Here is a 13852-nt window from a genome sequence, read left to right as displayed (position 1 = left end):
TTCATGAGAGTGGTGCGCTCAAATGCTGTATCGTGGCATAGATGTAATGTGCTGATTTCTCTTTCATCCTTTGCAATATAATACAACCTTGCCCTCAAGGTAGGCTAGTATTTTCATGTGCATATTATAGGTAGCAAATGGAGGCTAAAAGGCTGTGGTTTGCCCAAAGCTGTCTAGGAAGTTCGAGACAACGAAAGCAGAGCCAAATATTCCGCCGGTTCCCCATTACTACAATAAGTGATACCCTGTGAAAAAGACATTCTCCTTGCAAAGAAAGCTGGGGCTGGAAAGACCGGCCTTTCGCACAGAGGCTGCCACACCACAGAGGGACCCGTTCTTGTTATATCAGGTGCAATTCCCTTCCCCGCACCTTCTCTGCTTTCAACCAACTTGGAAAATCTGAATATCTTTTCCATAAGAAGGGAAGAAAAAGGGAGACAAAGAGAAAGAAAAAAGCCGTAACAAATTTGCAAGCCAGCAATATCCTCCCATCCAGCTGCCTTGGCAACTTAACAGAGCATGTCCACATTCCAGACTGGAAACCAAAGCAGCTCCGCAAAAAAAAAAAATCAGATGGAAAATTGGGAGCAGGGAAGGGAGGGAGAGAAGGAAGTTTCAGATTGGAAACTGGGCAGACACATTGCCCAAAGAAGTTAATCACGTTCTGTGCTGAAAGGTACAACGGGGTTGGCAAAAGGACATCAGGGGAGATTTGAGGCAGAAGGGAAAGTTTAAAGACAAGAGAAATCCTTTAACAACTGTAAAAAGCACATTACTAATCAGCTCCTGCAGCCAGAAGGGATTCCAAGTTTTGTCCAAGTTTAACAAACAAAATCAACATTGACTCTAACGGGGGTGGGGGGTGGGGGATATGAAACTTCTTATCAATTTTGGTTTGGGACATGAAGCTATAAACTAGGAATAGTAAATCCAGACTTTGTAATGATACCCAATGGGGTCTCCCCAGCTCCAGATATCATTTCCCCAGCATGGTGAGAGCCAGCATGGTGTAGTGGTTAAGAGCAGGTGCACTCTAATCTGGACAACCAGGTTTGATTCCCCACTCAGCCACTTGAACTGTGGAGGCTTATCTGGTGAACTAGATTAGCTTGGGCACTCCAACACATGTCAGCTGGGTGACCTTGGGCTAGTCACAGTTCTATGGAGCTCTCTCAGCCCCACCTACCTCAAAGGTGTTTGTTGTGGGGGAAGGGGGAGGGAAATGAGTTTGTAAGCCCCTTTGAGTCTCCTTACAGGAGAGAAAGGGGGGATATAAATCCCACTCTTCTTCTTCTTGAAAGCCTCAGAGTTGGATGTTATCAAAATGATGATGACACCGAAGTCTGTATGTTTCTATCTACACACTGTGGCAGTGCGGCAGAGGTTTTGAGTCAGTGCTCAAGGGCTGTGGTTCGGCAGCTTTAAATAAACAATTTGAAACTGAACCCAGACAAGATAGAAGTGATGCCGGTTGCGGTCTTGTAGGACATGGTGCCGCCAACCTTTGACAGGGTTCAGCTGAGTTTGCTGACTAACGGACCCAGAAGTAACTTAATGCAGCTGTAAAAATGCTCTCTTCCAACTTAATTTAACCCACAACAATGTCCCTGACTTGACTCACCCGCTGTCACCACCTGAATCCATGCCACACTAACAGTGAGAGACTACTGTAATAGATGAAGAAGAAAGAAGAAGAGGAGGAGAAAGTGGAGGAGGAGAAGGAGGATTTATATCCCCTTTTTCTCTCCTGTAAGAAGACTCAAAGGGGCTTACAATCTCCTTTCCCTCCCCCTCCCCCTCCCCACACCTCGTGAGGTGGGTGGGGTTGAGAGAGCTCCGAAGAACTGTAACTAGCCCAAGGTCACCAGGCAGGAATGTAGGAGTGCAGAAACACCTCTGGTTCACCAGATAAGCCTCTGCCACTCAGGTGGAGGGGAATCAAACCCAGTTCTCCAGATTAGAATCCACCTGCTCTCAACCACTACACCACGCTGGCTGATCATAGGTCTCCTCTCCAAAGCAACCCAGAGATGGCAGTTGTTGCAGAATGATGCGGCTCAGGTATTATGCAGAGTCAAGGATAGCATGCATAGTACACCCATTTGGGAGATACTCTGTTGGCTGCACATCAGCAAATCAGTTTCCTGGTTCCATCCAAGGAGCTGACTATCACATCCAAAGCTCTTCCTAGCCTTGGTGCCTTCTATCCGCAGGATTAACTCTCCAACTATGTCCCACCGTACCAACTTTGCTAATCTGAGCAGAGCCTTCTTCAGGTTCCACCATGCAGATGGACAAGATCAACAACAGCCTGTACAATGTCTTCTTTGCTGTGGCCCCACCCAGAGGAATGGCCCACCAAAGTCCTGGCATTTTCCAACTATGTAAAACAGAATTATTCCGGAGGGCGTGTTTATTAAGGAAATAAGGCTACATCATAACAGACAGGTCCAGGAAAGTGCATTGTGTTTCTGCCACGTTCTGCATTGTTTAACATCTCATGTTTAATACTTATGTCATGTTCAGATGACAGCTCATTTCAAATTCCTGCAAATCCTAGCTCTATTTCATTGCTTATTGGATGTGTCATCCTGCTGACTGCATTGATTTACCCCAGATAATCTGCTTTGAGCCTCAATGAGAAACACAGAGTATAAATAATGTAAATAAGTAAATGTAAATAAAAATAGGGGAATCATCAAGAGAGCAGGTCAACACCCCTGAACTACCAAGATGACAGCGTATAGCACTGATCACAGTTGGTTCCACCCATGAAAAGGTGCTTCCTTTCTTTGCTACTGGAAGGGAGAATGGCAAGTTTCACATATCAAAGTGGAACTGCATATGTTTACATTCACATTTCTGTTTCTATGTTCTTTCCCAGATTCTACAAACAATTATGTCCAAGCCATCTCTCATCGGTGGAGCTAAGTCCATCGGTGGGGACATCAGCACCTCCTTTTAAACTACTCCACATCTCATGGGAGTTTATTTTGATTTTTTGAGCAGAAAGCTCTGTGGTACAGCACCAATTTAGGCAGTCACTCTGCAATGCCAATAACCCAGCCCACGTAATACCTTTTATTTGGACAAACCTAATGACGGCTAACAGTGTATAAGCTTTCAAGTTCCACAGAACTCTTCATCTGGCCAGATGTTGCAAAAAATAAAAATGGAGAAGGGAGCGCACCATTTTTTTTCAGGTTATCACGATCTTAGGACCTTCCCCTGCTAGGAAATGGCAGAACCTCTGGCAGGCAAAAGTTCAGGCTGCTGCAGGCAGGATCTTTCAAAGCAAAAAGCAAGAAGATAAACATCTGGCTGGATAAAAGGTCTGGGGAAATCAAAAGCTTGTGATGGGATAGTTGTAATAAAAAGTTATTACATAGATTGTATTCTTGGTTTTTGGGATTCTTCCTTTGGACTGACAAGACTATAAACAAATTAGCCACTCTATACCTGGGGCCCTCAACATGGGTGCAAGGGTGCCCACCAAGACCTTTTCTGGTGCCCACCAAGTGTTTTGAGCAGTGATGGGATCCAAAAATTTTAGTAACAGGTTCCCATGGTGGTGGGATTCAAACTGTGGCATGGCACCAATGGGGCTGGGCGGGGCATTCCGGGGGCATGGCCAGGCATTCCGGGGGCGGGGCATTCCTGGGCAGGGCTGTGGCAAGGACGCAGTCGCTGCACTGGTCCTTGGGTGGGAAACGAATGCACGCAGGCGCAGAGTGCCACGCACGCCGGTGCACCTCCTGCTAGACTGCTTCAAGTTCTGCGCGCTACTGTTGAGAGGAGGGGTGTAACTAAGGCAAAAATCACGTGGCAAAATCACACATTAGTAACCCCCTCTCGGCACACACAAATAATTAGTAACCTACTCTCGGGAACCTGTGAGAACCTGCTGGATCCCACCTCTGGTTTTGAGGAAATGGGTGGGCCTGGTAGGACTTTTCCCCATCACGGTTTCTGATTGACTATTAGAAATTTGATTGGCTGTGCAGATTTTTTTAAATGGTGCTTTGGCTACAGCTGGTAGCACAGCACAAGGATCTGCACTGTGTTAGTGATGTGAAGCTGAGGCAATCATTTTGTGGCCAGCTCTGCCTCCAGCAGAAGCCATTTTGGGGCAGCCATTCTGTTGCGGTGCCCACCATGCCAGGCCAGAGTTCCAATTGTACCCACAGGCTCAAAAAGGTTGAGAACCCCTGCTCGGCACCATCATTATATCTTTAAAATCTCTTTCAGGGATTGGATAGGATTAGGACTCCCCAACCTCCCAGCTGGGCTTGGAGATCTCCTGGAATCACAACTGATCTCCTGGCGACACTGATCTGTTCTCCTGGAGAAAATGGCTGGTTTAGAAGGTAGAGTCTATGGCATTATATCTTGATGAGATCCCTCCCCTCCCCAAGCCCCACAACCCCAAATCTTCAGGAATTTCTAAAGTTGGAATTGACAAAACCAGATAGAACCTCAGAAATTGTGTACAGTTCTGAGCACCGCAATTCAAAAAGGATATTGACAAGCTGGAACAGGTCCAGAGGAGGGCAACCAAAATGGTCAAAGGTCTGGATTCCATGCCCTACGGTGGGGGACTTAGGGAGCTGGGGATGTTTAGTTTGGTGAAGAGAAGGTTAGATATTTGAAGGGATATCATGTTGGTGAGGCAGCAAGTTTGTTATCTGCCACTTCAGAGACTAGGACCAGGAGTAATGGGTTCAAAGTGAAGGGGAAAAGATTCCACGTAAACATTAGGAAAAACTTCCTGTCCGCCAGGGCTGTTCGACAATGGAATGCACTACCTCGGAGTGTGGTGTTGGAAGTTGGAAAACTTTGAAGTTTTTAAGCAGAGGCTGAGTGGCCATCTGTCAGGAGTGCTTTGATTGTGTCTTCCTGCATTGAAGGGGGTTGGACTTGATGGCCCTTGGGGGTATCTTCCAACTATAATTCTATGTAGCAAAGGGAGGAGAGACCTGACGCATAAGAAGGCTGTCGAGGTACTGATTTCTCTAGCGAAAACACAATTTTCAAAACCCAGGGGCTATTTTGGGGAGAATAAAACTATGATCCATTTTCGCTTGTTTTTTCCTCTCAAACGTGCAACTGTTGCACAATCGGAGCACTCCTCCACCTCTGCTGATGGCCCGATAAGCCACAGGAAACAATAACACCCTCACAAGCCAGCTGGAAGGATGAGAAGTTCTCGGCATATGCAAGGAGCCAAGCACCTGTGATTTACTGCTCAGCCTCTCTTCACCCATCTCCAGAAACAACAATAAGGTGAGCACGATGTGAAACACAACGGAACACACACACAAAGCCACACCAAGAGGACTCCTGTGGCAAGCCATGCCATTGTGGCCCCATTCCTTATTTAAGGTTGGGAAATTGGAGGAAAATTGGGTGTTTATAAAATTGGACCCCATGACCCAAACTTAACCAAATTGGGGGGAGGGGGACACAGAGGCATACTGAAGGAAAATGTCACCAGGGACAAAAAGGTGCCCCTGCACCCCCCGCACCCCGTGGTTGCTACGCCCCCCACGCTCCACTTACCTGAGCCAGCGGCAGTCCTGGGCAGCCAGGTGGGGTGGGGCCGAGAGGTGCTAGGCCAGGGGTAGGGAACCTGCGGCTCTCCAGATGTTCAGGAACTACAATTCCCATCAGCCCCTACCAGCATGGCCAATTGGCCATGCTGACAGAGGCTGATGGGAATTGTAGTTCCTGAACATCTGGAGAGCCGCAGGTTCCCTACCCCTGTGCTAGGCTGTGGCCTTTGCTGGGCCTGGTAAGGAAGGGCCAAGGGGTGCCCTGCAGTGGCCCCGCTAGGCCGCTCCTTCAGCCTCCACCGGCTGAAGGAGCAGCCTGGTGGGGCCAAGACGGGCGAGGGGGGAAGGGGGAGGGGTATGTGGGGTACACCCCTCCCCTGCGGGTGCCATGCCCTCCTCCCCTATGCCGACACAGGAGCCAAGTCAGCTCAGGGGAGCAGGGGTGTGGGGGCCGATTTTGCCCCCTATGTGACAGCATGGCATGCGCCCAGGGACATGTGTCCCCACATGTCCCCATGGGCACTCAGCCCTTAGGGGGGCAGGTTGTGTAAGAACAGGAACCTGCAGCTATGCTGAAAATTTGGTGCCTCTACCTCAAAAAACAGCTCCCCCCACAGCCCTGTACAGACTCCCCCAAGACTGCTATCCCGCTGGGAAAAAAATCCTACCATCGCAGCAGTGGTGGGAAAATTCGTCTCAGATTGATTCTCTGGTCTGAAATTGCTTGATCAGCCAAGCAATTTCAGACCAGAGAATCAAGCCGAGATGAATTTCTCCACTATTCTTGCGCTTTCTGCTCGATTCTCTGATCTAAAATTGCTTCACAGCATCAACTGTGCATGCTTCAGCTGTGCGTGCTAAAGTTAGTATGCAAACCGTTTTCCATGCTTTCATTGTTTTTAAATAAAATTTAAACAACGAAGCTTGTGCGTGGTCATTAAACTTTTACAAGAATCACGCTAAAACAGTCTCTACACAAAGCCTTGACCATAACATTCAAACCACAAGAAATTTTGCTTTATTGATCAAATACTTCAATTCAACCCCTTGTGGTTGTTGGGAAAACCTCTGAGTTATTTATGCAGCACATAAATATTAGCCCAGGGAACATTCTTTAAAGCTTTGGTTATTAAATATATAAGTTTGGGTAGCAGGCAGAATATCAGATTTGAATCCTCGCTGTCATGGAAGACTGCCAGGTGACTTTAATCCAGTCATACTTTCTCAACTCAATCGACCTCACAGGATTGTTGTGAGGATAAAACAGAGAAGAAAACAGTGTAAGATGCTTACAGTCCCCACTGTGGAGAAAGGTGGGGTATAAATTCAGTAAAATAGAAGATGAAAGAAATTCAGAAGAAGAAGAAGAGTTTGGGTTTAGACCCCACCTTTCTCTCCTGTAATGAGACTCGAGGTGGCATATAAGATCTTTCCCCTTCCTCTCCCCACTACAGACAACTTGTGATGTAGGTGGGGCTGAAAGAGTTCTGAAAGAACTGTGACTGACCCAAGGTCACCAACCAGGAATGTAGGCGTGTAGAAACACATCTGGTTCACCAGATAAGCCTCAGCCACTCAGGTGGAGGAGTGGGGAATCAAACCAGTTCAGAATCCACCTGCTCTTAACTACTACACCACACTGCCATGTGAGATCACAATCTATTTACACCGCTTGGAAACTAGCAAGTCATAATTTTCCAGGAAATCCACATCACTGCCAGTCAGCTAGCTAACATCATTGCCGAGCTGTTTAACTTTTAACAAGTGCTGGGATCTGAAAGCAAGAGGAAACGTTGCATAATGATTCAGCCAGAAAACAAAGTAAAACATTAATATGCAAAAAAAATGTGCCGTTTCCCCCCAGTTCTATGAATGCATGATGCTGCCTCCTCATCAAGATCAATATTGTCTCCTCTGACTGCCAGTGGCACTAAAGGGTCACAGGCAAAGGTGCTTTTGGCATCACTTCCAATCTGATTCTTTTAACTGGAGATGCCGGTAATTGAACCTGCGACCTTCTACATGCTAGGCAGATACTCAGCCACTGAATCACACACCCCTCCTGGCATACATTTCATCACTCAGACCTTTAGTCCCAAATTCCTTTGCACCAACACCTGCTGAAGGTGGCACTCATGCATCTAACAACATCGACAGAAAACCCTACACCGGTCCAATGTCTACCTTCTCTGAAACAGGGAAAAAGATAACCATAAGGCATCTTCATGTTCTGTCTGATCCAAACATCTATTCTCCTCAATTTCAAGGTATTCATTTTAACCAATCTATTTATCTGCCCTCGATTCCCCTTCTCATAGACGTGTCTTTATGATGGCAAGACTAAACTCTTTTCCATCGTCAGTTCTCTCTGGAAGGTTTCCTCGTGTTCCATACTCGGAACGACTCTGCCCCGATGGAGCGGAAATGCCTGACTGAATTTTCCACACACTTCTTGACTATTACCTTTATAACGATCTTTGAGAGAAATTGATCACCCTAGCAAAACAGGCCAAAACACCTTTAAGCAAAAAGAAGCACCTCTCCTTCCTCCTGGGAGCCCAGTGTGGTGTAGTGGTTAACAGCAGGTGCACTCTAATCTGGAGAACCACGTTTGATTCCCTGCTCTGCCACTTGAGTTATCTGGGGAACCAGATTGTGCACTCCAACACATGCCAGCTGGGTGACCTTGGGCTAGTCACAGTTCTTTGGAGCTCTCCCAGCCCCACCTACCTCATAGGGTGTTTGTTGTGAGGGGGGAAGGGAAAGGAGATTGTAAGCCCTTTGAGTCTCCTCACGGGAGAGAAAGGGGGGATATAAATCCAAACTCTTCTTCCTTCTCTCAGATAAAGACTCAGTGCTTACCAGCTCTGCTGACAAATTTCTCTTGCTGATACAAAAGAGGAGGCCTATTAAAATTCAAAATGCCTGATCTATTTATTCATTGAAGCCTTCCTTTTTAACATATTGATTTTAATAATGATAACCTATTTTATGTATGCCAACAAAGGCAGCTTTATCTGTAAGTACCATAAAGCATCTCCATATAAAAAGAATCTCAGCACAGACCCTCAGATCCTGAATAGGCACTGCCAGGTAATGTAGACTTCTGAATTTATTTCCTCATTTGACTGCATGCTCAGTGAAGTTATTCCATTCACTTCCAAATGAAGAAATTATGATGAATGTCCCCCTGGAAGGCAGGTGACTGAAATGGGTGTCACACAGACTAAACACAGGCCCACAAATCCAGGCTCCAGCGAACAATCTTCTTAGGACTGGTTGAAGCACAAAGCAGAATGGGATAGTAGTAGTAGTAGTAGTAGTAGTAGTAGTAGTAGTAGTAGTAGTAGTAGTAGTAGCAGTAGCAGTAGCAGTAGTAGTAGTAGAAGATGATGATGATGATGATGATGATAGGTGGCTTACAAGCTCCTTGCCCTTCCTCTCCCCACAACAGACACTTTGTGAGTTAGGTGGGGCTGGGAGAGCTCCAAAGAACTGTGACTAGCCCAAGGTCACCCAGCAGGAATGTAGGAGTGTGGAAACACATCTGGTTCACCAGATAAGCCTCTGCCACTCAGGTGGAGGAGTGGGGAATCAAACCCAGTTCTCCAGATTAGAATCCACCTGCTCTTAACCACGACACCACACTGGAACATGCCTGGATCTCTTCAAAACTGCTCACCCCTGCCAGAGTATGTATAAACAGCCAGCATTGTGCAGTGATTATAGTGGTGAACTATGACCAGGGAGACCCAGATTCGAATCTCTCCACTCTTCCACTGAAGCATGCAGGGTGACCTTGAGCCAGTTACACACTCGCAACCTTGCTAATCTCAGGGTTGTTATGAGGAGAAAATGGAGGAGAAAAGTGCAATATAAGTCCCCATTGGTTCCTCTTCTCATGGGCATCTGTATTTTTACCATTCCAACCAGCAGCTAAGTCACTATGCAGGATAGATGAAGAGAAGGCAAAACCACTTTGCCCACGCCTGCAATAACCCAGGTTTTTCCCCTTAATTACTGCCTTGTGACCCACTGTCAAGAAAGAAAGTTTGATCAACATATTCCTACCCACAAATAAAATTTAAACTGGGAAGGAGGCCCTCCATATGATATTCTACACCCAAAGCTCACCAATGGCTCAAGCCAGCATTTCAAACTGAGACCCAGAAACTAACCTAAGCCCAGTGTGTACCCAGTAAAAAGCTGCTCAGAGGCGTTGTCAGAATCCCCAAAACTGAGACAAACTCATGTGTAAAAACAGCAGTTTATTCAGTGTTGTGGATCTTCTCTGGACAAAACCAGAACTGACTTTGCACATACAAAATCCAGTAATTAAAACAGCTTGCACCCCCCCATCCTGGGAAACCGTGCCCAAAAGTAACTGTAAGAGAGATAACAGTGAAGATGCCCAGCCACTGACCTTGGCCAGCACCTGGGAAGTGAAATCACATACAAGAAACAGGCAAAAGGCAGACAGTAATGCATTTAATCCATTCCACCCCCCGTCATCTTACAGAAAGCAGCATAAGCAATTCCCCAATTCTAACAGGCTTCCTGACAGGCGTACAGCCTATAGGGAAATATAGCCAGCATTTCGAACTGAGACCCAGAAACGAACCTAAGCCCAGTGTGTACCCAGTAAAAAGCTGCTCTGAGGCGTTGTCAGAATCCAAAAAAATGAGACAAACTCATGTGTAAAAACTTCTGCTATTATTTAGGCCTCCTGACAGGCGTACAGCCTATAGGGAAATTGGGTCACCCATGTCCCCGGGTGCACACCACCAAGGTCCACCCCACCTCCATCGCTGTCTCCATGCAGGCTGGAGGTGAGGCTCATGGTAGGTGCCCATAGAAGGAGTTGTCTCCAGGTGCCATTTCCCCCCGATACGCCTCTGGAGATGCTGGTAACTCAGAAAGATTTGGATAGCTCTGCACCAGGAAAAGATGACCCCAGAAAGGGAATCGCCGTAGACTGCACTCACCTGACGAATTGCAAGCACTCTTCGGCTCCAGCAATGAAGGATTTGGGGAAGGTTCAACGGGGCACCAGCCGTCCCGATTAATCTAGGATAAAGTAGAAAAGGGTACAAATGGGAATATGTTATGTGGGAATGTGTTACAGTTGACTTTGCATCTATCTATTTAAATTTGAAAACATTTATCCACCATTCCATCAAATTGGAATAGTCAAGAGCTGGGTACAGAAATGGACCCACAATGATTTCAATACACAGCATTTATCAAGGAGTCAATCTCCACCGAATTAGAATGACCTCTAGTTTTTTAGCAAATAAAATTTGACCAGACCAGACAAAGGAGGTCAAAAACTACTTCACCGGATCAAAAACTATTTGACCAGACCGCTACAAAGCGGGGAAAACTACTACCCGCAAAACACAATCAGAGGGAAAATATAATCTTTAATTAAATAATTGATGATTTCCTGGGTTTATTGGGACCTCATGTCTACCAAACCAGGGCTTGGGCTATGGAAACTTCTTTGATGATTGATCAACCTGTCAACTGTCAGTCATGTATACAGTTGTGTACAGACAGTGGGCTGAGAAGGAAAATCAGATTCATGCTGTATGCAAATCTGGCACAGGAAAATCTTCCACAATTGTAAACACCTTGCAAGATTTTGCTGTAAATAGAGCTTATAAATCAAAATCAAACAATGCAATCCTATACAAAGTTGTACCTTGCTAAGCCCTTTCAGCCCTAACCCTTCCAGGTCTTTAAGGGACCTGGAAGGATGTAACTCTATTGAGGATTGCATTGGACCACTCAGGAGAGGAAAGCAGATTATTTTTAGCTTGCATTTCCTTGTGAACCCCCAGGGCTTCTGTTTCCTTTAACAACATTTTAATTTAGCTTTAAACTTTCTAAACACACAACACTTTCTTCCGGTCTGAAGACCTTTTGAACTCTGTGTTATAAATTTCAAACATTTCTGAGTTTGTTTTTTATAGGACAAATAAAGATTTGGAAAGAGAATCCTGGTTTTTCAGTTGGTGAAATGCTCTCTGAATGTGCCCCAGCTACCTGAATAACTGATGTAGGGTGGGAATTAAGAATACAAGAGAGCAAGCAAGGAGGAAGATGAAGGTACCTTTTTTTGTTGTAAAGTCACACTCTGTTGTTCCCATAATGTCGCAGTCTTATATATGGTTGCCAACTTTCAAGTGGTAGTTGGAGATCAAGAATTACAACTGATCTCCATGCTACAGTGGACAGTTCCCATGGGGTCACACGTCCCTGGGTGCACACCAGTTGGTCACCTTGGGCCCACCCCACCAGGCTGCTCCTTCAGCCAGCGGAGACTGAGCTGAGAATGGCCCCAGGTGCCATTCCCCCCCCCCCATGCCTCTGATTCGATGGCATCACATCCCCATTTAAACTGCTCCCCAGCAAGGTTTCCAACACCCAGGTGTGGCCCAGAGATCTTCTGCTATTACAACTGGTCACCAGGGAACAGAGATTGGTTGCCCTAAAGAAAATGGCTGTCTTGGAGGATGGATTGTATGGCATTGTACCTCCCCTCCCCTCCCCTCCCCAAGCCCCCCCCCCCCCCCACGCTTCACCTCAAAATCTACAGGTATTTCACCATTCAGAGTGGGCAGCCCTACTGCCCAGGTACTGTCCATCAATCTTCCAAGGTGGAGTTGGTAACCTGAAACTCTGTTATCTACAAAACACTTCTGTTATCAGTTATCTACAAAACACTTCTAGTTGTGGTCTAGTCAGCGTGGTGTAGTAGTTAAGAGCAGGTGCGCTCTAATCTGGAGAACCAGGTTTGATTCCCCGCTGTGCCACTAATGCTGCGGAGGCTTATCTGGTGAACTAGAAATTCATTGGGTGACCTTAAGCCTAGGCATGCCAGCTCCGGGCCAGGAAATCTATAGATTTTTTGGGGCGGAGCTTAAGGAAAGTAGGGTTTGGCGGGGAAGGGACTTCAATTAGGTAGAATGCCACAGACTCCACCCTCCATTTTATCCCAGGGAAGTGATCTCTGTTGCCTGGAGATCAATGGTAAGAGCAAGAGATCTCTAGCCACCACATGGAGATTGGCAACCCTATTTAGGTCAGCCATGATCTCTCTCTCTCTCTCTCTCTCTCTCTCTCTCTCTCTCTCTCTCTCTCACACACACACACAGCCTGGACTACCTCAGAAAAATTGTTGTGAGGATAGAAAAATGGACAGAGGACCATGTATGCCATTCTGAGCTCCTTTGAAGAAGTTATATCAAATGTACTTGCAGCCATGGAAAATATGAGCAGCAACTGTGCAACTCAGCATGTGAAGTGTGAACTCAGGCTGCATTACATCTGGGATCCTTGTAACATACAGGGCTCCCACTGGTTGTAAATACCACTTACACAGGATGGGATGGCTCTGGTTTAAGGCTTGACTGTTTCACCCCTGGTCTCCAGGCTCCCTGTTTCCCTGATGAATTTCTATCTACATGTACACCCCATGTCTGTCCCAATCTTTCTCCCAAGCACAGGGTGATGTATGCGGCTTTTCTCTCTTCCCTATTATATTCTAAACAACCCTGTGAGGTAGGCTGGACAGAGTGAGAGTGAATAGCCCAGGTTCACCTATCACCAGGTTGCATGACTAAACGGAAAATTCAAACTCAGGTCTTCCTGTTGGTTGTTGTAGGGGGGAAGGGGATGGAGATTGTAAGGCCCTTTGAGTTTCCTTACAGGAGAGAAAGGAGGGATATAAATCTAAAACTCTTGTTCTCTTCTTCAATCTGACTCCCAACCAGCCAACCTGACTTCGGAGAGCGAATTTCACATGGTTACCCTTGCACGGGAGCCCCTGAGAAGCTCCACCATGGCGTCAATGCCACCAGTAATGCCTGTTTAGCTCTCAAAGGATTGCACACTGAACAAAAAGCTCGTAGGGCAGATTACAGTTTCCACTCCGTCTCCTTGCAACCAAGCGCGTTGCCAGCCAGAGAGAAAACTACTCCGGCCTGACAAAATTACAGGGGTAATTATGGAATTAAGAATCGTACACGCACACACCAACCCCAATCTCCACCGGCGCCTTTCCAGCACACCCTTCGAAGAAGCGGAAAATTTATTTCTAAGAGCTCAGCACTCTCCCTCCCTTTATTAGCAGAACCCACCAACAGCTGGCTCAACCAGTCTCTCGGCTGCTAAAGCAGGACAAGGTGCCTGCCGGTTTCATGCTGCCATTTTCAAAAAGATAGAAGGTTACTTGCCTTCAGAACTGCTTTGCAGAGGGGGGGATTGCATGCTTTGCTTTTCACCACTCCCTGAGA

General features: G+C 46.5%; 1 protein-coding gene across 5 annotated transcripts in view; it reads right to left on the bottom strand.

Annotated features, from left to right (window-relative positions):
* AKAP13 (A-kinase anchoring protein 13) overlaps positions 1–13852 on the bottom strand; it is a 137119-nt gene that overhangs the window by 67633 nt on the left and 55634 nt on the right. For all 5 annotated transcript variants that reach the window (XM_048481668.1, XM_048481669.1, XM_048481670.1 and 2 more), the window contains one exon: positions 10538–10619. In XM_048481668.1, coding sequence (XP_048337625.1) covers positions 10538–10619 — 82 coding nt within the window. The remainder of the gene's footprint in view (positions 1–10537; positions 10620–13852) is intronic.

This window comes from Sphaerodactylus townsendi, linkage group LG17, assembly GCF_021028975.2.
Source record: "Sphaerodactylus townsendi isolate TG3544 linkage group LG17, MPM_Stown_v2.3, whole genome shotgun sequence".
Taxonomy (NCBI): domain Eukaryota; kingdom Metazoa; phylum Chordata; class Lepidosauria; order Squamata; family Sphaerodactylidae; genus Sphaerodactylus; species Sphaerodactylus townsendi.
Note: the sequence above shows the minus strand (reverse complement) of the source record. Positions and strands in the feature narration are given on the sequence as shown.